Genomic DNA, 23,053 nt, shown 5'->3' on the forward strand with positions numbered 1-23,053 from the left:
GTGAGTACGACACGCCCAAAGGCTGGAGGCTGGGGGCCCTTTTGTGGGTGGGGGTTACGGGGTCCACCTGGGCGAGCCACCCCACCCCTTTCCCCTTCTCCTCCTGTAGCCAGATTGTCTTCCAGCCTTGAGGGAAAGGGCTGCAGCTTGGTGGGTAGAGCACCTGCCTTGCAGGCCTAGGGTCCCAGGCCCATTGGAGGTGTTTAAGCAGAGGTTGGGTGGCCATCTGCCAGGGGGTGGGGCTGGATGACCCTTAGGGGTCTCTTCCAACTCTTAAGATTCTGTGATTCATTCCCCGGTGACATCTCCAGGTAGGGCAGGGAGAGAGACGTCTGGGGTCCCCAAGAGTGTTGCTGCCAGCCGGTGTGGCCAATACTGAGCCAGACGGGGCCCCAGGGACGCGCTTGGTGTAAGGCAGATTCCCATGTTCCACATGCAGCCTGTGGGTTAGCTCAGCCGGTAGAGCATGGGACTCTTAAATCTCAGTGTCGTGGGTTTGAGCCCCACATTGGGCAAATGGATTCCTGCATTGCAGGGGGTTGGACTAATAATAATAATAATAATAATAATAATAATAATAATAATAATAATAATAAATTTATTATTTATACCCTGCCCATCTGGCCGGGTCTCCCCCACCGCTCTGGGCGGCTTCCAACACACATCAAAATACATTATATATCACAGACTAAAAACTTCCCTAAACAGGGATGATGATGATGATGATGATGATGATGATGATTTATTACTTACATCCCACCCATCTGGCCGGGTCTCCCCAGCCACTCTGGGCGGCTCCCAACATAACATTAAAAACAGAATAAAACTTCAAACCTTAAAAACTTCCCTAAACAGGGCTGCCTTCAGATGTCTTCTAAAAGTCAGACAGTGATTTATCTCCTTGACCTCTGAAGGGAGGGCGTTCCACCAGGCGGGCGCCACCACCGAGAAGGCCCTCTGCCTGGTTCCCTGTAACCTCGCTTCTCGCAGGGAGGGAACCGCCAGAAGGCCCTCGGCGCTGGACCTCAGTGTCTGGGCTGAACGATGGGGGTGGAGACGCTCCTTCAGGTCTACAGGGCCAAGGCCGTTTAGGGCTTTCAGGGTCAGCACCAACACTTTGAATTGTGCTCAGAAACATACTAGGACCCGGGGGGGGGGGCCCTTCCCGCTCTACAATTCTCTGATTCCACGTCTTCCTCTAGGCCAACGACTACACAGTGGAAATCTCCCAGAAGCCTGGCCTGGAGGAGGGTGTGGACACCATGGCTCTGCGCCTGCTGACCCAGGAGAAGGCACACGAGCGTTTCCGCAACTACACGGCTCCCTCGCTCGACCAGCACTGACGCCTCTCCTGCGACATGCATGTGTGTCTGTGTATATATGTATATGTATCTCTGTTCAGCTTCTGCACCCTCCTTTTGCCACTCTGCTTTGACCCTCTTCTCTTTGCCACAATAAACCCGTGCACTAGAGTCATTCCTGGATTTCCTTTCTGAGCGCCGGGCACCGACCGCAAGGACAAAACTTGGGATCTGTCTCTTCCAGGATTTTGTTTCCGTTGGGAGCGTGGGGCAGGGGGTTCAAGATGCGCAAGCCATGGGGTCCTGCTCTGTCTGATCCCTGCGGCCCTTAGGCCCAACCTTCCTCTGCTGGCGGCAAAGAGGCTGTTTGGAACCTGGAGGCTGGCTGGAACAAGAGCTGCAGTCGCTGAGTTTGTGTGTCGCCGGTTTTATTCCTTGCAGCGCAGTTTGAGGAAGGGCAGCTCTGCAGTGGTGAAGCTTAACTGCGCATGAGATTAAAGGCTTCTGTGCAGGCAAAGCATTTGTCTGCACAGGAGGTTGTCTGCTGTATAGTACTGTGTCTCTTTTCTGGCCACAGAAGCAGCAGCAGCAGCACTCCTGATCTAGCAAAGCCTCCCACCCTTAGAAGAAACAAAATAAAAAAATTCATTCCAGTAGCACCTTAGAGACCAACAAAGTTTGTCATTGGTATGAGCTTTCGTGTTATCTGAAGAAGTGTGCATGCACACGAAAGCTCATACCTATGGCAAACTTAGTTGGTCTCTAAGGTGCTACTGGAATTAATTTTTATTATTATTTGACTACGGCAGACCAACACGGCTACCTACCTGCAACTAACACCCTTAGAAGGTTCATGGAAATGGAAAGAGCGGGCAACACTCCCGGAGTTACAACCATTTCAGCCGTAAACTCGAGGCTACAGAATTTCACAAGACACTGGGAATCTCTGGTTACACTGGCAGGGAAGTCTTAAAAAGGAAATACAAAAAGAGCCCCAAAAGGTCCTGAATCGCAAGGTTGACAGGCAGTAAGGGACCCACCTTGGCTGAGAGTCCTGGAAGGCCTTTCCCCGCCTGGCCTGGGAGGGCAGAGCCTGGACTGACTCCAGCTGCAAAAACGGAAGCTGCTGAACACACTGTTGGGCTGGGAATTTGCTTCCAGTCTTTTGTATCTTCGTTTCAGATCCTGTTATGATTTATGTGGAAACTGTTCAGTTTGATTATGCAGTATATATATATTTATATGTTCTGCTTGCTGTTTATGACTACTTTAGTTGTAGTTATATGGGTGTTTTCCCCCATGTTGCAAGCTGCCTTGAGCGTGGTTTGAACTGTGGAAAGGCAGCATACCAATAAAATGAGGTTTGCATGTACCCAGCAAACCTCTGCGGAGAGGTTTCCGCAATGTGTGCCACCAGAAAAGAAGGCAGTCCACATGATGCGCAGGGAGTGGGTGGGCTCTCTGTAACATTCTGGCCACTAGCTGGGGCTGGTGGGAAATTGAGCCAAAGTCCAGAAACATTGGGAAGGGACTCAAGTATTAGATACTCAGCTATATCAGGCGTCAAATGGCTCCTTAACCCAGGGTTACCGTCGGCAAAACAAAATGCCACGTTGCCATTTGGGGGCCAGGCAGCTTGAAAAATAGAACTTTTTGGTTCCTGAAATTCATTCTGATTTGCGGAGGGAACATATATAACCAATAGAATTCTGCAGAATACGTTGCTAGGGTGTGAAAACAGTCAAGATCCACGGATCCCCCAGAAATACATCTCCAGATGGTCAAGACATCAGGTGGCATCCTGGCACCCAGGCACCTTCACTTGGCCGCAAGTGGCAGACAGCCAGGTGGAAAATGCGCCCGGGTGAATTTCAAACGCTGGTGCTGATCAAAGGGCTGCAGCAGCGCCAAGAGAAAAGACGTTTGGGACTTCTAAGTTTAGAAGGGGGGAAGAAATGGGGAGGATATAAAATGCATGTATGGAGAAAGGGCAGAGATGGTTCTCTTCCTTAGACTGCGGCTCAGATGGGGGCCGGGGGGGGGGGAGAGATTCAGGCCAGACAACACATATTTTAAACTGTTGCAAGATGTGATGGTCCTCAACTCAGATGATCTTAAAAGAGATTTTAAAACTTAATGGAAGGCAAGATTGGTCATAATTAGGAGCTGCTGTGGCCGTGTGTCAGACTGCAGGAGCATCTCTGGGAGGGAACAGCAGGTCCTCCCCCCTCGAATGTACCCCAGATTAATCAAACTGCTGCAAGCAGAGACCCACATTTTATAGTGCTTAATCTGTGCTTAACTTGGAGGCTTTGCGCTTTAGAGGGAAAGAATTAGGGAGCAGCAGGGGCGCCCATGCACAAACAGTAACTCTTTGGAAAGCAATCTTGAAAGCCTTTGCTGCAGCTCTCGGAAACCACAGAGGACAGACAAATAAGTATGTTTGTGTTTGTTTAAAAGCACCCCAAAATATTTTGTAGGAAGCAAAGCAAACCTCTCTTCTCCCCCAGGTAACCTAATAAATGAACACACACGCAATATCAGAGCATAGCAATATAATTTCTCCCTTGACATAGCCTCCGGAACTCGCCACCACAAGGTGTCACTACAGAAGCTTGTAAGTTGAAACAGCCCCCTCCCTTCAAAAGAGCGGCGTCGAGAGAGCCGCCTGCCAGGCCGCCGTCTCAGCCAAAGAGGCTCTTGAAGGTGTCCATGTGTCCTTGCACGCTCTTGGCGATCTGCGCCTCCGTCTTGTTCCGGTTGTAATAGTCCAGGAAGAGCCCGTCTGGGCTGAGCAGGTACATGATCACGGTGTGGTCCACGATGTAGTCGCCGTCCTCGTCTCTGGGGCCGGCGCTGGCGTAGACCCGGAAGGCCCGGCCCACTTCCCGCACCTGCTCAGGGGTGCCCGTCAACCCCAGGAGGCGCGGGTGGAAATCCCGGATGTACTTGGCCACCGCCGGCACGTCGTCCCTCTCGGGGTCGACCGTGATGAAGACGGGCTGGACTCTTGGCAGGTGGGATTCGCCGTCCAGCAGTTCCACCACCCGGCTCATCTTCTCCAGCTGCTCGGGGCAGATGTCCGGGCAGTGGGTGAAGCCAAAGTAAAGCAGGACCCAGCTGCCCCTCAGGTCGGCCTTGGAGCGGGGCCGCCCCGTGTGGTCCAGCAGCCGGAAATCCCCCTGCCCAAGAGCCAGCTTCCGCAGCTCCTCAATGCGCCTCAGTTTCCCCTGCCGGAGCTTCTCTTCCCGCAGGTACAGCCAGCCAGCGAGGATGCCGCCCCCAAAGAGGACCGTGATGAGTAGTCGAGTCTTGAACGGGAGGCGGGGGCTGGACGAGGGGCTCTGCGGGGTCCCTTGGGAGAAAGACCTCCAGCCGGCCGCGTGACACTGTGTCCTGCTGGGGGGCAAAGCCCCTCTCGCTCCCAGACAGGTGCCCTGGGCTGCGGAGTCGGAAGCGCCCTTTCCCAAGGCATTCAGCAAAGATGCTTGCAGGCCTGTGCCACCAACCCAAGATGCAAGCCGGCTGTGCCAGGCTGGCTGGCAGCGGCACCTGGCTGGTTTGCAGAGAAACGGGCATCTTCTCCCCCAAAGGCGACTGCTCCTTCCGGAGATCTGGCCTGGCACCACATGCCAGAAGCTCAGGCTGACAAAGGACCGAAGCATCCCGGACAAATCTGGAAGAAGAAAACCTTATGCGCTTAATTCAATTTATGCCCTTGCATGGTTTCCCCTGCCCACATTTTCTCCTCAACCAGCCTACGTTGCAGGTTGCACTGAGCGACAGCAACTGGTCCCTGGTCCCCCAGCAAACTTTGCAGCCAAGCAGGAGCTCGTGCCGGCGCAGTGTGCAAGCTTTTGTGAAACACCAGATTCTTCCTCAAGTTAGGTAGTTCCAAAAAAAGGCAAGGAAGAATTGGAGAGTGTCTGAGCAATGGAGCGATGTTAGACTGGAAATGCTAACAGGAGCTTTTATGGAATCCCCACTTAGCCGCAATTTAAGCTCCCTAGGGGATCCGCTGCCTCTCAGCCAATCTACCTCGCAAGATTGTTGTGAGGATAAAAACAGGAAACACAATTGCATGCTAAGTTGAGCTCCCTGGCTGAAAAAGGTGGGCCATAAATACAATTGATAGCCAAAATTAACAAGAACGGAACCTTCTGTTAAGGGAAATAGGGGTACAGGGACCCTCCAATTCACCTGGGAATTTGGGATGTGAACCCACCAAGAAGGAGCACTCGATCTAGCACTCTTCTCCCAAAGGACTATGGGTGGGGGAGGGGGCAGGAGAGAAAGGCTGGCAGAGCAAAGAGATTTTTAAATAGCTCGTAGGCAGTGCAGTAGTTGAAGCTGGCCTGTGGGTGGCGAGTTCAAGTCCACCCCCTGCTGTGGATTCAGAAAGCCCCATTTCTTGGCCTCATGTCTCCACTTTTGCAGCTCGGGGCAGTCACTCAGGGCGGCTGCCAGAACCCCCAAGGCCCAGTCCCCAAACCCAGCCTTTCCTTTCCACAGAGGCCGTTCTCTGCCCACCGCAGTTGCTGCTGAATCCCTGTTGCTGGAAACTGCAGGAGGAGAGAATCGCTCTTGGGTTCAGGTCCTGATCCAGCAAGGAGGAGGAGGAGGAGGAGATTTAAATTTGTATAACTGTTCTTTCCTAAAGCCCCCTCCTTGCTTCCTTCTTGGGAGACCCTCACCCTCCCACTCCTCAAGCAGGGTCCTAACTTAAAAAACCACCCAGGGCAGACCCCCCCCCACACTGGTAAGCCTCAAAGGTCCTTCGGGAGCTGGGAGAGGGAGCAGATCCTGCTGGAGGAAGGAACGGGGTGCAATGTGAAAATGCCCCCCCTCCCATTTAACCCATTCCCTGGGAAGCTTTGAGGAAGAAAGAGGCACAAGCCAAGCCGGAGGGCTAATGCGAACCCTGTGAGGATGTTGGCAGGCAAAGGCCTGCGAGGAAGAGAAGCGGAACTTGGCGCTCTCTTCCACCACCTTTCTTTTTTTGGCTGGGTTTCTCCACCTGCCAACCTTTTGGCAGGCAGAAATTCAGCCGGGGGGGGGGGCGGGGGGGCGGGGCGAGGATTTGCCTCCATTGCTGTTGTTGGAAAGTTTGCTTCCATTTGAGCCTTGCGATGGAGGATTGCTTTGAAGTCATTTCTGCAGCAGGGAAAGTAAATTTTAGCCCGGTTCCACCCACCCACCCCCTCAAAAATCCTGTCCTTTATCCTGTCCCTGCTCTCCTCCTTTGCCTCTGATCCAGCCCCTCCTTTTCCCAACTCAAACCTGGGGGGAGGGGTCCCCCCTCTGATCTCCTCCCCCATGAACCAAGCAGGGCTGGGACCCCCTGCAGGCTCCCAATCCCACCCCCCTACGCAATACATCCCCCCCATGCAGCCCCCTCCCCCCCCGCATCTGCTCCCTCCAGCCACGTGCTTCCTCCTTACTTCCGGGTTCTCCTGCCGGCGGACACCTTGGGCTCGACCTCGCCGCTTCAGCGCATGCGTGCTTGGGTATCCTGCCGGCTCCACCTCCCCGGCCCTCCCCTTGCTGTTCCCCGGAGTGCCCAGAGGAGGGAGCTGCAGCGCCGCGCGAGGAGGAAAGCAACGGGCTGCCCTTTTTCTTTTCCCCCCCAGAATTAGCTTTTTTATTATTCTTGCAGATTGGATGTTGTCCACGCTTCCATAGTATTATTTACTTATTGCATTTGCGCCTTTTCTCAAGGTGAAATATGTTTGATTCGCCCCCTTCCTTGTCTAGTTTTGCAGAAGCCCTGGTACTGTAGATTCAGCACTTGGGCAAAACAGAATGAGAAGGGGGAAAGGGGCTTTCCCCCCCCCCCCGGACAGGTTTGCAAAGGAGCCATGGGGGACCTTGTAGGTGACGTCTGGGAGTGAATAATAATAATAATAATAATAATAATAATAATAATAATAATAATAATAATAATAATAATAATAATAATTAATAATAATAATAATAATAATAATAATAATAATAATAATAATATTTATACCCCACCTACATAGCTGCCAAGTTATCCCTTTTTTACAGGGATTTTCCCTTATGCTGAATAGGCTTCCTCGCGAGAAAAGGGAAAACTTGGCAGCTATGCACCTATCTGGCTGGGTTTCCCCAGCCACTCTGGGCGGCTTCCACCAAAATATTAAAATACAACAATTCATCAAATATTAAAAGCTTCCCTAAACAGGGCTGCCTTCAGATGTCTTCTAAAAGTCAGGGAGTTGTTTATTTCCTTGACATCTGATGGGAGGGCTTTCCACAGGGCGGGCGCCACCACCGAGAACAACATGAAAACACGCAACATGAAAACACGTAACCTGAAGCAGACGCAACATGAGGTATGGCTGTATTTTCTTCTGAACCTTTTCTTCCGGAAGAAGTTGAACTGCGACACACACCCCAAAAGAAAAAAAACCCAGTAAGGTTTTGAAAAGTCCTTCCCCATTCCCAGTATTGGCTGCGTGTAATAAAATCGTTGGACTCTTACCTCCTCCTGGCTCCTGAGCTTTATTTGACAACATTGGGTGCTGTGACTCGGATAAATCGAGGCTTTCTTTGAACCCACCCAGCTGTGGGTGCCTCAACTGAGGGAGCAGCGCCCCCCCCCCACAGCTCCCTATGTTTCTCAGGAAAAGGGGGGCTGCTCTGTGTGTTTTGCTAGCAGTTAAATTTCATGTTTCTTTGGGGGGGGGAGCTTTCTTTTTGTGTGTTGACGCTTGCGTCTCCAGGTCAGCTAGAGGAGCTGGGGCTGGAGGGCCAGAGAGAGGGGGGAACCCCCCTCCCTGGCAACAGCAGGCTCCCAGGTCTGTGTATGTCTCCGTATTGTTTCAAGCCCGGCCAAGAGGGCTGTGAGAAAGGGGGGGGATTCCTCACTTTGTGTTTTGCCCCTGGGAGAGATCATCAGGGGGGTTGGGCTGGGTGTCCATCAGTATGCTGATGATACCCAGCTCTACCTCTCTTTTAAATCAGAGCCAGTGACGGCGGTGAAGGTCCTGTGTGAGTGCCTGGAGGCGGTTGGAGGATGGATGGCGGCTAACAGATTGAGGTTGAATCCTGACAACACAGAAGTACTGTTCGTGGGGGACAGGAGGCAGACAGGTGTGGAGGATTCCCTGGTCCTGAATGGGGTAACTGTGCCCCTGAAGGACCAGGTGCGCAGCCTGGGAGTCATTCTGGACTCACAGCTGTCCATGGAGGCACAGGTCAATTCTGTGTCCAGGGCAGCTCCGTCTGGGACGCAGGATGAAACCTTGCTTGCCTGCGGACTGTCTCGCCAGAGTGGTGCATGCTCTGGTTATCTCTCGCTTGGATTACCGCAATGTGCTCTATGTGGGGCTACCTTTGAAGGTGACCCGGAAACTACAACTAATCCAGATTGCGGCAGCTAGACTGGTGACTGGGAGCGGCCGCCGAGACCACATAACACCGGTCCTGAAAGACCTACATTGGCTCCCAGTACGTTTCCGAGCACAATTAAAGTGTTGGTGCTGACCTTTAAAGTCCTAAATGACCTCGGTTCAGTCCTGAAGAAGCGTCTCCACCCCCATCGTTCTGCCCAGACACTAAGGTCCAGTGCCAAGGGCCTTTTGGTGGTTCCCTCACTGCAAGAAGTTACAGGGAACCAGGCAGAGGGCCTTCTCGGCAGTGGCACCCACCCTCTGGAACAGATGTCGAAGAGAAAAACAACTACCAGTCTTTCAGAAGACATCTGAAGGCAGCCCTGTTTAGGGAAGCTTTTAATGTTTAATAGGTTATTGTATTTTCATATTCTGTTGGAAGCCCCCCAGAGTGACTGGGGAAACCCGGCCAGATGGGTGGGGTATAAATATTATTATTATTATTATTATTATTATTATTATTATTATTATTATTATTATTTGAAGTGTGACAAAACATCCTGGATGTTGTGAGCAGTTTCCATACGCCGACTCCTGGGTAGCGGTCCTGAGAGAGAGCCCTACATAGCTACAGAAGTTCAAAGGAAAGTATTGTACCTCGCTGATGGTGCCGTGGGCACTGAAGGAGGCAGAAGTAATCAAAGCCCAAAAGAAAGAGCACTTTCCCAGAGGAGAGGTGAAAAAGAAAGAACCAGCCTGGCCCCCAGCGGCTCCAGTATCAGCCTTTTATTGGCCAGACCTAGTTTGGATTTTGGATTTGATATCCCGCTTTATCACTACCCAAAGGAGTCTCAAAGCGGATAACATTCTCCTTTCCCTTCCTCTCTCACAACAAACACTCAGTGAGGTGAGTGAGGCTGAGAGACTTCTGAGAAGTGTGACTAGACCAAGGTCACCCAGCAGCTGCATGTGGAGGAGTGGGGAAGCGAACCTGATTCCCCAGATTACGAGTCTAGTCTACCGCTCTTAACCACTACACCACACTGGCGAGACCTAGAGCTAGGAGTTTGGATAGCCTTTGGGGGCATACAACACCCGGGATCCAAGCCTTCTTCCCTTGTCGGTCCCCCAGCTGGTGCCTCCCCCCCCCCTTCCACCCTGCCAGTCCATGACAGCAGCAGCAACAACAACAATAAAATCAGTATAATAACAATATGCACTGTGGTCCTCTAGCTGGAATAATAATAACTTCTGGGACAATGGGAAAGTACTATCATCCCCAAACCCCAGAATAAGCAGCAGCTCTGGGGTGCCCCATGGGGTTCATGAGTGAAGATGGAGCCCCCAGAACACTTCCCTGGTACCTGCAGCCCCTCCTTCCCCCCTCTTGCAATTAGGCTGGGGGGAATCTCCCATTAAATTACAGTATTTTAAGTTTTCTTCAGAACATGTAGGAGGCAGAGACAAGTTCTAGTGAAGAAGCAGTGTTTGGTGGGGGTGACAGAATTTGGTGCAAAAACCAGACACACACCTATGCACCCGTCTTGCATGCCTGAATACAGCAACTCCAGGGCATGAGCCAAGTAGCACCGGGATAGGGGCCACGTGTAGAGCAATTCCCACACTGAGGTTAAACACACACACAGAGGCAGCAGGACTTCTTCGGTAATAGTTTACTGAGCTTTCAAAGCATACACTTCTCAATGGGTCCCCAGTGAGGCACAAAACTTAGTTCCTGAGACCAAATCCAGTTTCAGAAGTAAAAAAAATACAGCACACAGGATATCTAGATCAGGCACACCCACCGGCAGAAGGGAGCAAGGGTGGAAAGAGGCTGGAACAACACAGGGCAAATGAGGTGTGTGTTTCGTTTCCTGTCGTCTGGGAGGGAAGTCAGCAACTTGGCATCTGCATGGGCTTCTGCCGGCTGCTTCCAGGCACATCCTAGAAACACACACTGTGATTCGTGGTTTATTGCCATATCAATTGTTTTTCAAAGGTTATCACGATGTGGTCTAGAAACCGGTATTGGACGAGATATCAATATATCACCCAGCCCTAATCCTCACTCCCCACCAGCAATTCAGATTTCCCCTCTCTATCAAAAGATATCTCGCATCTAAAATTATACTCACTATTTTGAGACATCTCCTTCAATATTTCATTACTGTTCAGTTTTACATATGAACACCAGGACTTCACATACATGTCATGCTTTTAAAACTGATTTCCTGCTGAGTTCATTGCTGTGAAGAAAAAAGTGGACTCTGAGAGGAACAGGTCCCACATTCCATACATCTAAATGGGTTCTCCCCTTTGAAGTTCCTGTGATGTTTCTTAAACACTCCATTATAACTAAAGCACTTTCTGCAATCTTTCCATTTAAACTGCTTCTCCTCTATGAGTTATTGATGGGTTTCTATGATTCAACCATTAAAGTTCTTCCTGTTCATGAGTCTGTTGATGTATGACTTCCAATAGGACTGACCCTTTATCGCCTTTCCTGACATTTATATAGTTTGTCTCTTGTGTAGGTTTGTTGACGTAAATCAAGGGGTCCACTCTGACTGAAGTTCCTTCCACATGCCATACATTTAAATGGTTTCCTCCTTGTGTGTCTGCTGATGTTTTCTACGATTTCCACTCCACTCTGGAAACGTTGGGGGTCGTCTTATACGCCGGAATATACGGTAAATGGTTTCTCCCCTGTGTGAGTCTTTTGATGGCGTCCAAAGGATGCATTGAAAGTGAAGCTCTTTCCGCACTCCATACATTTAAAAGGTTTCTCCCCTGTGTGAACCCGTTGGTGTCTTCTAAGGGTTGCATTGCAACTGAAGCTCTTTCCACACTCCATACATACATACTCCCCTGTGTGAGTCCGCTGGTGCATTTTAAGTCTTGTATTCTCACTAAAACTCTTTCCACACTCCATACATTTATATGGTTTCCCCCCCTGTGTGAGTCTGTTGATGTATACTGAGGTGTCTACTCTGGCTAAAGCTTTTTCCGCACGCCATACACTTAAATGGTTTCTCTCCTGTGTGAGTTCGTTGATGTGTTCTAAGGCCTGCATTGAAACTGAAGCTCTTTCCACACTCAATACATTTATATGGTTTCTCCCCTGTGTGAGTCCGTTCATGTAACTTAAGGTATGTACTCACACTGAAGCTCTTTCCACACTCCATACATTTAAATGGTTTCTCCGCTGTGTGAGTCTGTTGATGTATATTTAGGTGTCCACTCTGGCTAAAGCTTTTTCCGCACTCCATACATTTAAATGGTTTCTCTCCTGTGTGAGTCCGTTGGTGTCCTCTAAGGGTTGCATTGCAACTGAAGCTCTTTCCACACTCCATACATTCATATGGTTTTTCACCCGTGTGAGTCCGCTGGTGTAATTTAAGGTTTCCATTCCGACTGAAGCTCTTTCCACACTCCATGCATTTAAATGATTTTTCTCCTGTGTGGGTCCGTTGGTGTATATTGAGGTTTCCACACTGGCTAAAGCATTTTCCGCACACCATGCACTTAAATGGTTTCTCCCCTGTGTGAGTCTGTTGGTGTCTTCTAAGTTTTGCATTCTGACTGAAGCTTTTTCCGCATTCCATACATTTAAAGGGTTTCTCCCCTGTGTGAGTCTGATGATGTATATTGAGGTGTCCACTCTGACTGAAGTTCTTCCCACACTCCATGCATTTATATGGTTTTTCACCTGTGTGAGTCCGTTGGTGTCTTCTAAGGGATGCATTGAAACTGAAACGCTTTCCACACTCCATACAGTTATATGGTTTTTCACATGTGTGAGTCCGTTGATGTATATTGTGTGGGTAAATGCCAGGATCTGTCCAGGTCTTCTTAGGCCCCTATGCCTGGGCAGGACGTCTGGAACACCTTCAGCATACACCCGGGAATCATGGACTCATAACTGGGCTTTATGAGCACCAAATCAGCAGTAAACAGCAGAAGCATTTGTAGAGGTTTCAAAACATTCCTCATTTATTTCTATTAACTACTGCATATTTACAGATCTGGCTTTGTGAGTGTTACAGCCTCTCACTTAGCCATCTTGTCTACAGAAGATATTAAACTGCACACAGCACACAGCAGAGAGCAGAGTCAGGAATGAAAAACAACAAAGTAACAATTCCTAACTGTTCCCTCCCAACAGCAGATATCACCAGATTTTCAGAATGGGAGGGGTGAAAATGCTCACAACCTCCCCCTTTTCATTCTGACCATTATGAAAATCTAGCACAAAAGCAATTTCTTTACATATATACCAAGTTGTTCCTTATTAACAGCTTTAGTCAAAGCATCAGCAGGTATTTCTTTCCCTGGCATATATGAGACTTTTACAACTCCTTTCTGAATGCATTCTCTGGCACGGTGCAATTTGATTAGCAAATGTTTTGTTCTTTGCTTGCACCCTTCTGAATGGATTAGTTCTATGCAGGCTTTGTTGTCCTGATAAACTTGAACTGGACAACAAATTTTTACTCTCATATCCTCACATAGTTGCAACAACCACTCTACATTCATGAGGGAAAAATTTAAAGCGTTGAGTTCTGCTTCACATGAACTCATGCTTATTGTTGCCTGTTTCTTACAAGACCAATCAAATAGGCACTGATTGTACAAATAACACACACCTGAGGTGCTCTTGCCATCAGTTGTATCACTACCAAAACTGGCATCGGCATAGATCTCAAGACCTCCAGATTTTTGGCTAGTAAGCTTCAACCTGTAATGCATAGTGCCTTTTAAATACCTAACTATGCGTTTCAGTGCCTTCCAGTCTTGCACTGTAGGTTGATTTACATATCTGCTGAGCAAATTTACGCTAACAGCAATGTCTGGTCTTGTGCACCTTGCTATAAAACTAAGTTTACCCAAAACACTTCTGAACAATGTAGTGTCAGGAAAAACATTAGCATTAGTATCATGTTGGTACCCTGTGACCATGGGGGTGTCTACAGAATTGGCATCTGTCAGATTTAATTTTTCAATCACATCATTGATCTTACGTGATTGATGCAGCAAAACATCACCTTGCTTATTTCTCTCTACTTCCAGTGAGAGATAATTGCTGACTTCCCCTAGGTCTTTCATATCAAAATGCTTTTGCAGTTTTGCAAGAGTGGTTTTGTAAATATTTGCATCCTTCCAGAAAAACAAAATATCATCCACAAAACAAATGCAGTACAATTTGTGCTGGTTAGATTCTTTAACAAAAACACAAGAATCAGCCTTTCCTTGCTTGAAACCTAAGGAAAACAGCACTTCTGTCAGCTTAGTGTGCCAGCATCGAGCGCTTTGTTTTAGACCATACAGGGATTTTTTTAATTTACACACCATTCCCTTTTTTATCTGCACTCCGTCTGGCGGTGACATGTAAATACTCTCATTGAGAATTCCGTACAAAAACGCAGTATTAACGTCGTGATGAGATATGGTCATGCCCTCTTCTGCAGCAATTTTCATCAACAGCCTAACTGTCTCAAATTTGACTGTCGGTGAATATGTCTCATGATAGTCCTGATCAGGAACTTGAGAAAAACCACGTGCAACTAATCTGGCTTTATATCTGACCACTTTACCAGTCTGATCAGTCTTGGTTTTGTAAATCCACCTGCTGTCTACAAGTTTCATGCCTGGTTCTACTGGAACCAATTCCCACGTGTCATTTTGCTTTAGGGAATTCAATTCAGCTTTCATGGCATTAAGCCAAGGTTCGGCATCTTTTTCAGGTAAATTTTGAACCTCTTTGTAGTTAGTTGGTTCAAAAACTGAGTTTGGATTGCTAGTGGCAGCCATATCTGAAATAGCAGCTTTAGCAAATTCTTTAGAAAATCGTTTAGGTGCTTGTCCCTTGGTAGTTCTCTCAGATCTACGCAATACTCTGGGATCCTCTGGGTCTGGTTCCTCCTCCTTGGGAGAATGGTGACCTGTATCTGGCAAAGATTCTACCTCTAGATCAGTGTCAGACCCATCTGATTTCTTAAAAGAGGTCTTTTCATTCTGATCATCTGTATCAGTGTCAGAATCTGTGCTACCATCAGCATCAATTACAGGTTTTGCCTCTTTGTTAATTGGTTTCACCACCTCATCATCTGAAATGGGATGACATTGAAAAATGCCAACTTTGTCCCATTTTGGATTACAATCCATGCTTCTGGTCAGCCTAATTGTGTTTGTGTCTGTCATCAGCACACGATAAGAACCTTTTTCATAACCTAGAAAAATGCCATGTTGACCAGATTTGCTCAGTTTGTCACCTTGCAGAGTGTGCACCCAAACTTCAGAACCGAAAATTTTTAAATGTTTTACAAACGGTTTCCTTTTGAACAGCATTTCGTATGGGGTGCAATCAATGGCTGATTGATATCTGCGGTTGTAAATATAGGTGAAACACGATAGAGCTTCAGCCCAAAAGGGGTTGGGTAGGCCTGAATCATGCAACAGAGTTTTAATTCCTTGTTGCAAGGTCTGGTTTACTCTTTCACATAAACCATTCTGCCATGGAGATCTGGGCGTGGCAGTCATGTGCTCTATGCCCTGTTCTGCAGTAAAGTTTTCAAACTGTTCTGAACAAAATTCTCCACCCCTGTCAGTGAAAAGACAACGTACATGCTCATCGTGAACATTCCTGAGCCATGCACAAAATTTTTGAAACTTAGAGAAGGCTTCAGACTTCTTTTGTAACATATAGACCCAAACATATCTAGAATAGGCATCTATCAGAACCAAAAAATAACATGAGTTTCCTCTAGAGAGCGCTAGAGGTCCAACCAAGTCTGCATGCACAATCTCATAAGGTTTCTTAACCTCCCTCCCAGATTTTGTACCTTTGGGAGCTTGCTTAATTTTGTTCTCTGCACATGAGACACATTTCATATGATAAGGACACTTTTGAACTTTCATGCCCTCAACCATATTTTGCATTTTACCTACTGCCTGGAAATGCAAATGACCAAACAAACGATGATAATCATGAATACAATGGTTATGCAATTTCTCATTCTTATCTACTGATATATTACAGCACGCCTTTTCAGTTTCTTTAGTTGCTCCAGCAGCTGTACCTGTAACAAAAGGCAATACATATAAACCATCAACACACTTAGCATAAAGAATGAGTTTGTTGTCTCGAAGAATTTCACACCGAGAGTTTGCAAACACCACTTTAAATCCTTGAGCGTCTAGCTGAGAAACACTCAAGAGATTATCCTGCAAATGAGGAGCATACATAACATTTTTAACTGTTGCATTAAGGCTCTGCAAAGAAACCGTTCCCTGAGCCAAACTTTTAATAGTCGTTCCATCCGCTTGATGAATTGCTCCTCCCTGTTTCTCAAGATGAAGAAAGAGATTTTTATCATTGGCCACGTGCCTTGTGGCTCCTGAGTCGACAACAAAAACAGAACGTGTGAGTTGATTAGAACTGCGTGAAATCAAAGCCTTTGATGCAGCTGGCCCTTGGGGTTTTCGGCCTCCTCCCCCTTTGCCTTTGAAGTTGCCCTTCTTCTTTGAAGAGTTTTTACACTGATTTTTAAAATGGCCGACCTCTCCGCAAGAAAAACAGCGGCGCATTTTAAGAGCTTTTGCAACACTTTCACTTTCCCCTGTTGAAGGCTTGTAGGCATTTCCAACAGCCTTGTCCCTGCTTTCTCTAGCAGTCTGTCTGCGATCCCACTCATTCAAGAGCACGCTAGACACATAATCTTCTGTTAGACGGTCATTGGGCAAAGACGACAATTGAGCAGCTACAGCATCATAAGATTCATCCAAACTGTTTATGATAAGCATTGCAAAAACAGCTTCTGAAATATTTAAGTCTCGCTGGACAAGATCCTGTCTGAGACGTTTTAATTGGGCTAGATGGCTGGGCAAATCACCATCTTTCTGCAATTCCAGCCTACACAGCTTTTTAAAGAAAAGCACACTGGATCCTGCATTTTGTCTTAGATGCATATCTCGAAGTTTATTCCAAACAGCCCGTGCAGTCTGCTGGTTCTCCAAGTTGACCAACAACTGGTCCTGGACACTCAGAATAATTGTCCCCCTGGCTCTCATGTCTGCCTCATGCCACGCTGGCCATCCATCATCATCCTCATTAGGGGGGTCATCTTCTATAATATGGTAAAGCTTTTCCCTTTGTAAAAGTGCTTTCATTTTGACCTGCCATGTAGGATAGGTCTCTGGTGTAAGGAGAGGAAAAGATAGAGACATCTGGCCAGAATGTGCAGAAGCCATGCCTGTGTTTAGTTAACAGCAAGACACTTCCCTTCATGCACCCCAAATACTCTTGACTCTCTCAGCAACTTCTCTCCCCACTCAGCACAATTAACAGGCAAACTGGAAAAGCGTCTCTGCTGTCTTCCTGGCAGCCAGCAACATACCTTTCTGTAAATCAAACAGCAGCTTGAAAAACAGCTTCAGCTCACAGCTCAACTCCGATGTGCAGCATCAGATGGAAATGGATCAGAAACATCCAATTATCCAACCATCAATAGCCATCTGCAACCACCAGTCTGCTACCAGCAACCATCCGCCTGCTACCATATGTGGGTAAATGCCAGGATCTGTCCAGGTCTTCTTAGGCCCCTATGCCTGGGCAGGACGTCTGGAACACCTTCAGCATACACCCGGGAATCATGGACTCATAACTGGGCTTTATGAGCACCAAATCAGCAGTAAACAGCAGAAGCATTTGTAGAGGTTTCAAAACATTCCTCATTTATTTCTATTAACTACTGCATATTTACAGATCTGGCTTTGTGAGTGTTACAGCCTCTCACTTAGCCATCTTGTCTACAGAAGATATTAAACTGCACACAGCACACAGCAGAGAGCAGAGTCAGGAATGAAAAACAACAAAGTAACAATTCCTAACTGTTCCCTCCCAACAGCAGATATCACCAGATTTTCAGAATGGGAGGGGTGAAAATGCTCACATATTGAGGTGTCCATTCTGAATGCAGTTCTTCCCACACTCTCTGCGGTTCAATCTTTTCTTGCCCATGTGAGTCCGCTGATGTGTTTGAAGCTTTCCACTATCAGTGAAACATTTTCCACTCTCCATACCTTTAAATGGTTTCTCCGCTGTTTGAGATAGTTGATGTGAGCTGTGTGTGCTCATTCAATGAAGCATATTCCACATTTCAAACATTTAATGGCTATTCCTTATTAAACTAAAGGTGCGCCGTCCCCTGGAATTCTGACTTGTCTTCTCCTTCACCTTCTTCAGAGTGGGAGGAAAGGAAATCCTGTTTGGGTTTTAAGGAAGATAACAAAGGGATAGAGAGCACATCAGATGCCATTAGCCCCTTTTCTTATTTCAGCATCTCCTACATTTCTAGGCCTCCTACCCATGTTCTGTATTTTTAGGAAATGAAGATGCAATGTCATCAAGTGATAGTAATGCATCAGCAACCTTTCATAGTCCTCAATCATCGTTAATAAAGCAGCATGATCTGGGAATACAGCCTTTTCAAATCAATTGTTTCCTCACAGGAAAGGCAGCTGCTCTCTGTCCATCAACAGGCCCTCTCTTTCTCTGGTTCATCATTCCTCCATCCACCCCCGTTTCCACCTCTAGATCTTCATGAATCCCCTGCACAGTCCCATTGGCCTCAGGAGGTCCATGTGGACCATTCTGTGAGACCCAGGTCTACGTCTTTTCCAGGGACTGTGGTCTGGGTCAGTCAGAGAACTAGTGACAAGTCTTGGTGCTTGGGGTCAGCTAAATGGGTGCTCAAGGAAGCTGATGTTCTTGGAGATGGACCTCTGTGTACTTGCCTCACACTGCATGGAAAGAGCAGGAGAAGCGGAAGGAAAGCAGCTGGCACACATGGGAATCCCAGACGGAAACACCCACCCCCATTGTTCTTTATAATAATGATGCGCTGCCTGATCTCATGCCCCTCTTCTGACACAGGACTATCCTAATCTGGCACTGAAAAATCTGGATATTTTAGGCAAATGGATAACTGCACTTAAGGGAAACTTCAACCTTGAACATGTAGTATTGATTCATTAATGGCCAGAAGTTGTGTTATTTCTGGGGACATGAATTTATTCCTGATCCATCTTAAATATCACAATTATAGGATGTCTTGGGGTGTTAGGGGAGCAGTAGTACCTTTGGTGGCCGACATGTTTTTTTTTGGGGGGGGGGGGTTCCCACCCTGCACTCAGCGCTCACCTGTGGCTTCCAGAAGCTGTCATTGTGTAACAGGAGCCACAATCCCAGGAATAATGAAAAGGTAAACCACCGTGAAGTGCAAATATTTAAATGTATATGCACCAACAACCCTGACATATACAAGGAGATTCAAAAATGTGTACAAAATCTCATGCTCGAAGTCTTAAAAGTCCAGTATAAAGTGCAATAATCAAGTCTGATAATAAAGTGCTATGATGTATCCTGCGTTCTTATCTCATCCGACGGGCGGCCAGCTTCTTCCCCGTTTCACAGGAATGGTTTCCTCAGGGGGTGGACTCTTTCAAAGGTTCATGTGTAAAAGCTTAACAAGACTACCGAAGCTCACAATTCTCAAAGAAAATTCAGTTCATCATGGAACTGAAACTGTGGATGATTCCCAGCTCTTCCTCTCTTTTAAATTGCAACTAGTGAAGGCAATGAACGCCTTGTGTGCATTTCTAGAGGTGGTTGGAGGATGGATGGCGGCTAACAGATTTAGGTTGAACCCTGACAAGACAGAAGTAACATTTTGGGGGGACAGAGGGCGGGCAGGTGGGGGGGACTCCCTGGTTCTGATGGGTTAACTGTGCCCCTAAAGGACCAGGTACTCAGCCTGGGGGTCATTTTGGACTCACAGCTGTCCATGGAGACGCAGGTCAATTCTGGGTCCAGGGCAGCTGTCTATCAGCTCCATCTGGTACGTAGGCTGAGACCCTACCAGCCTGCAGACTGCCCCCCCCCCGAGTGGTGCATGCTCTGGTTATCTCCTGCTCAGAGTATTGCCATGTGCTCAACATGGGGCTACCTTTGAAGGTGACTCAAAAACTCCAAATAATGTGGACCTAGGAGCAGCCGCCAGGACCACATATCACTGGTCCTAAAGGATCTTCCCTGGCTCTCAGCGCATTTCTGACCTTAATTCAAACTCTTGGTGCTGACCTTTAAAGTGTCACGGTTGCATTTTTCAGGCAGAGAAAAGTATTGGTCTCATGTAGAGAGATGATTCCTAGTCTATTGGTTCAAAAAGGTTCTGGAAGTTTTACTCTGTGATTCAAAGTTGTATTCTCTAACTGGAACATTTTAGCTGATAAGGCAGTTTCCTTTCTGCTGAGAGCAGGTGGTGCGATAAGTGGTTATGAGGTTAAGAATAATAATATTAATAAATTTTAATTGATACCCCACCCTCCCTGGCCAGAAATGGTTTCAGGGCAGCTAACACCAATAAAACGTAATAGAAAAAGAAAGAAACAGTTAATTAAAATACGGGTTAAAATACAATTTAAAATGCAGCCTCATTTTAATAGTAGCCCATAAATCAAAACCATAAGGGGAGGAAACACAAGGGTCAGACAGAGCCCAAAGCAAAGGCCAGGCGGAACAGCTCCGTCTTGCAGGCCCTGTGGAAAGATGTCAAAACCCGCAGGGCCCTGGTCCCTTGTGACAGAGCGTTCCACCAAGTCGGGGCCAGTGCTGAAAAGGCCCTGTCCCTAGTTAAGACGAATCTAACCTCATTGAGGCTCAGGACCTCCAATGTGTTGTTATTTGTGGACCTTAAGTTCCTCCGCAGGGTATACCAGGAAAGGCGGTCCGGTAGGTACAAGGATCCTAGGCCGCATAGGGCTCTAAAGGTCAAAACCAGCACCTTAAATCTGACCCTGTACTCCACTGGTAAAGCACTGGATGAATGTGATTCCATGGCAAGGACCCCGTAAGGAGCCTCGCCACAGCATTCTGCACCCGCTGGAGTTTCTGGGCAGCCCCGCGTAGAGCGAGTTACAATAATCAAGCCTGGAGGTGACCGTCGCATGGATCACTGTGGCCAGATCAGGGCGAGAGAGGTAAGGGACCAACTGCTTGATACGGTGGGGATGGAAAAATGGCACCTTTGCTGTGGCTGTAACCTGCGCCTCCATGGAAAGGGAGGCGTCGAAGGTTACACCCAAACTCTTGACAGAAGGAGCTGGCACTAATTGAGCCCCCGCAAGAGATGGGAGTTGGCCCCCCCAACCCCATGGCGTCCCGACCCAGCCAGAGAACCTCTGTCTTCGAAGGATTTAGCTTAACTCTCTCCCACGCAGCCATCCAGCCACAGCTTCCAAGCATCTGGTCAGTGTGTCCAGGGTCGAGGCAGGGCGGCCGTCCATCAAAAGATAAAGTTGGGTGTCATCAGCATATTGATGACAACCCAGCCCAAAACTCCGGACAATCTGGGCAAGGGATAAAGATATTAAAAAGCATCGGGAAAAGGATTGCGCCCTGGGGACTCCACACACCAAGGAGGGCTGTGGCAACGAGTCCTTCCTTAGCGCCACCCTCTGTCCCCGACCTGAGATAGAAGGAGATCCTTCCTTGTCTTTGGGAACCAGGTGAAGCTGGTTTGAACTGGAGTGAGCCAGGCTTGTTATCCAGTCCCAAGGTTACTCTGCCATTGAATTGCTTATAAATTACAGTATTGAAAGGCGCCTGCTCCCACTTCCTATTCTGCTCATCTGTACTCTGCTTGTGTGTTTCTTACTTGAGTGCTGTTTGGGTTTGCTAAGTTAGGGTTTTACTGGAAGTTAATTTTTTGCTCTTTTTTTTTTTGCTCCTGTTATATTTATTTATCTTAAGTAATAAATTTCTCTGCTGGTTGAATTTTTTTGCTGCTGTTTTTTCCTACTCTGCTAATTATATGTCATACTTGATCTGGAGGTCATTATGGAGGAGAAAAATCAGCAACCTAAAGCCCAGACTTGGTTCTGAAGTCCTGAAGGAGCGTCTCCAAGCCCATCGTCCAGCCCAGACACTGAGGTCCTCCTCTGAGGGTCTTCTGCTAGTGCCGCCCCCCCCCGTGAGAAATGAGGTTACAGGAAACCAGACAGAGGACCTTCTTGGTGGTGGCACCCGCCCTGTGGAATGCCCTCCCTTCAGAGGTCAAGGAAATGAACAACTATCTGACGTTTAGAAGATAGCAGAAGGTAGACCTGTATTGGGAGGTTTTTTAATGTTTGATGTTTTACTGTCTTTTATATGTACTGTACGCAGCCCAGAGTGGGCGGGGTTCAAATACTACTACTGTACTACTACTACTACTACTATTATATTGTGATTTTTTTTTGTAGTTATTTTGGAATTCGTACTGCAATATCAGATCATGAAATGTTTTGATGGAGAAAATCAAAGGGTTGCCGTAAACAATAATCCCACCCACAAATTCTCATTCACATACAGTCTGCAAATTTGGGGGGGGGGGGCACACACCTCACCTGTGCTAATACTGACAGTCTTTGGCCTGCATAGGCAAACCCTGTGTGTAGAGCCTCCAGCCCCAGGCACTGTCTATCATGAAAATGGGTCCTTTGACTGGAAAGATTCATGCAATGGCTGTCATCGGATGCTGATGGATTGTATCTCAGCCTGGCAGTCACTCTGACGCTGCCTACAAAAAATAAGAGGAATAGAAATGCTTTTGTGGTGCAACTTCCTTATCAATCCTGAGCGCCTTTCCACGGACTCTGCACCCCTGTTTCTGATGACAGGTGTATATTATCCTCATCCTGAATGAACCAGGCAGTGGAAAAGACACTTAAAGGTGGAAGCCTGAGAGAGAGGAAAAGGTTTCTGGCTGTTTCCAGGGTGGGATTGCGGAAACAAAGAGTTGCTTCCGAGAAGGCCTCTCCTCTCCCCTCCCCTCTTCCTCTTGGGATTTCCTCTCCTCTCCAGGGGGACCAATGGTTGGACTTGGCAGGCTTCTGGGGGCTTATGGGGTGGGAAGAGAATGGAGCTTGCAGGAAGGAAGGGGTGGGGGGACTGGACCCCCCCCCCTTTCCAGGGATCCCTCTCTGGTCACCTTGACCGGGTGGCCGATTCCTGGATGGGAGGGAGAAACCAAGGCGGCCCCGACGGAGAATTCCCCCTCGGGCACCACGATGGAGACGTCTCCCTAAAATCTGGTCTTCCTATCTCTCTCTCCTCCCCCCCCCCCGCCAATGCTGCCCTTCCCTGCCCCAGGGATGCTCCCCCCACACTTTCTCGACCTCCCCTCTCTTTCCCTGTGTCTCCCCTCCTCGCCCCCTGTCTCTCCATCCGGAGCCCCCCCCCCAAGACGAGCAGAGAAGGGACGAGGGGGGGGTCTCTATCCAGGCGTCCCTCGCGCCCGTTAACCCTTTCATGGCCCGCCTTTCTCAGGGATCCCTGCGTGGGGGAAACGGGGCAAG

General features: G+C 48.0%; 3 protein-coding genes across 8 annotated transcripts in view; 1 reads left to right on the top strand and 2 right to left on the bottom strand.

The window, feature by feature from the left end:
* Positions 1-1,472, top strand: part of NCAPH2 (non-SMC condensin II complex subunit H2) — a 32,669-nt gene extending 31,197 nt beyond the window's left edge. For all 5 annotated transcript variants that reach the window (XM_060279332.2, XM_088676584.1, XM_060279331.2 and 2 more), the window contains one exon: positions 1,203-1,472. In XM_060279332.2, the coding sequence (XP_060135315.2) occupies positions 1,203-1,343 (141 nt within the window). In that variant the 3' untranslated portion in view covers positions 1,344-1,472. The remainder of the gene's footprint in view (positions 1-1,202) is intronic.
* A 2,369-nt stretch (positions 1,473-3,841) lies between these two features.
* Positions 3,842-7,855, bottom strand: SCO2 (synthesis of cytochrome C oxidase 2). Of its 2 annotated transcripts, none has more exons than XM_088651771.1 (2): positions 7,807-7,855; positions 3,842-4,977 (listed from the first exon to the last, which is right to left on the bottom strand). In XM_088651771.1, exons 1-2 carry the CDS (start codon positions 7,838-7,840, stop codon positions 3,986-3,988), a joined length of 1,026 nt encoding a protein of 341 aa, XP_088507897.1. In that variant the 5' UTR covers positions 7,841-7,855; the 3' UTR covers positions 3,842-3,985. The 2 variants fall into 2 exon arrangements, with proteins under 2 accessions (XP_088507897.1, XP_088507898.1); XM_088651772.1 differs by lacking the exon at positions 7,807-7,855 and adding an exon at positions 5,832-6,533.
* Positions 7,856-10,317: 2,462 nt separating this feature from the next.
* LOC118091089 (uncharacterized) lies at positions 10,318-17,789 on the bottom strand. The gene is made up of 2 exons (XM_088651803.1): positions 17,608-17,789; positions 10,318-12,385 (listed from the first exon to the last, which is right to left on the bottom strand). The coding sequence occupies exons 1-2, from the start codon at positions 17,733-17,735 to the stop codon at positions 11,593-11,595; spliced, it is 921 nt and encodes a 306-aa protein (XP_088507929.1). The 5' UTR covers positions 17,736-17,789; the 3' UTR covers positions 10,318-11,592.
* Between the last annotated feature and the right edge of the window lie 5,264 nt (positions 17,790-23,053).

This window comes from Zootoca vivipara, chromosome 9 (assembly GCF_965207765.1).
Source record: "Zootoca vivipara chromosome 9, rZooViv2.hap1.1, whole genome shotgun sequence".
NCBI lineage: Eukaryota > Metazoa > Chordata > Lepidosauria > Squamata > Lacertidae > Zootoca > Zootoca vivipara.

Bases quoted from the DNA above. Each gene is read 5' to 3' on its own strand.
- SCO2 (XM_088651771.1), bottom strand. From the start codon at position 7,840: ATGTTGTCAAATAAAGCTCAGGAGCCAGGAGGAG. The intron at 4,978-7,806 runs GTAAGAGTCCAA...TTCTTCTTCCAG, and splicing joins AGCTCAGGAGCCAGGAGGAG to ATTTGTCCGGGATGCTTCGG.
- LOC118091089 (XM_088651803.1), bottom strand. From the start codon at position 17,735: ATGGAGAGTGGAAAATGTTTCACTGATAGTGGAAAGCTTCAAACACAT. The intron at 12,386-17,607 runs GTGAGCATTTTC...ATCCCTTAGAAG, and splicing joins CAGAATGGACACCTCAATAT to ACACCAACGGACTCACACAG.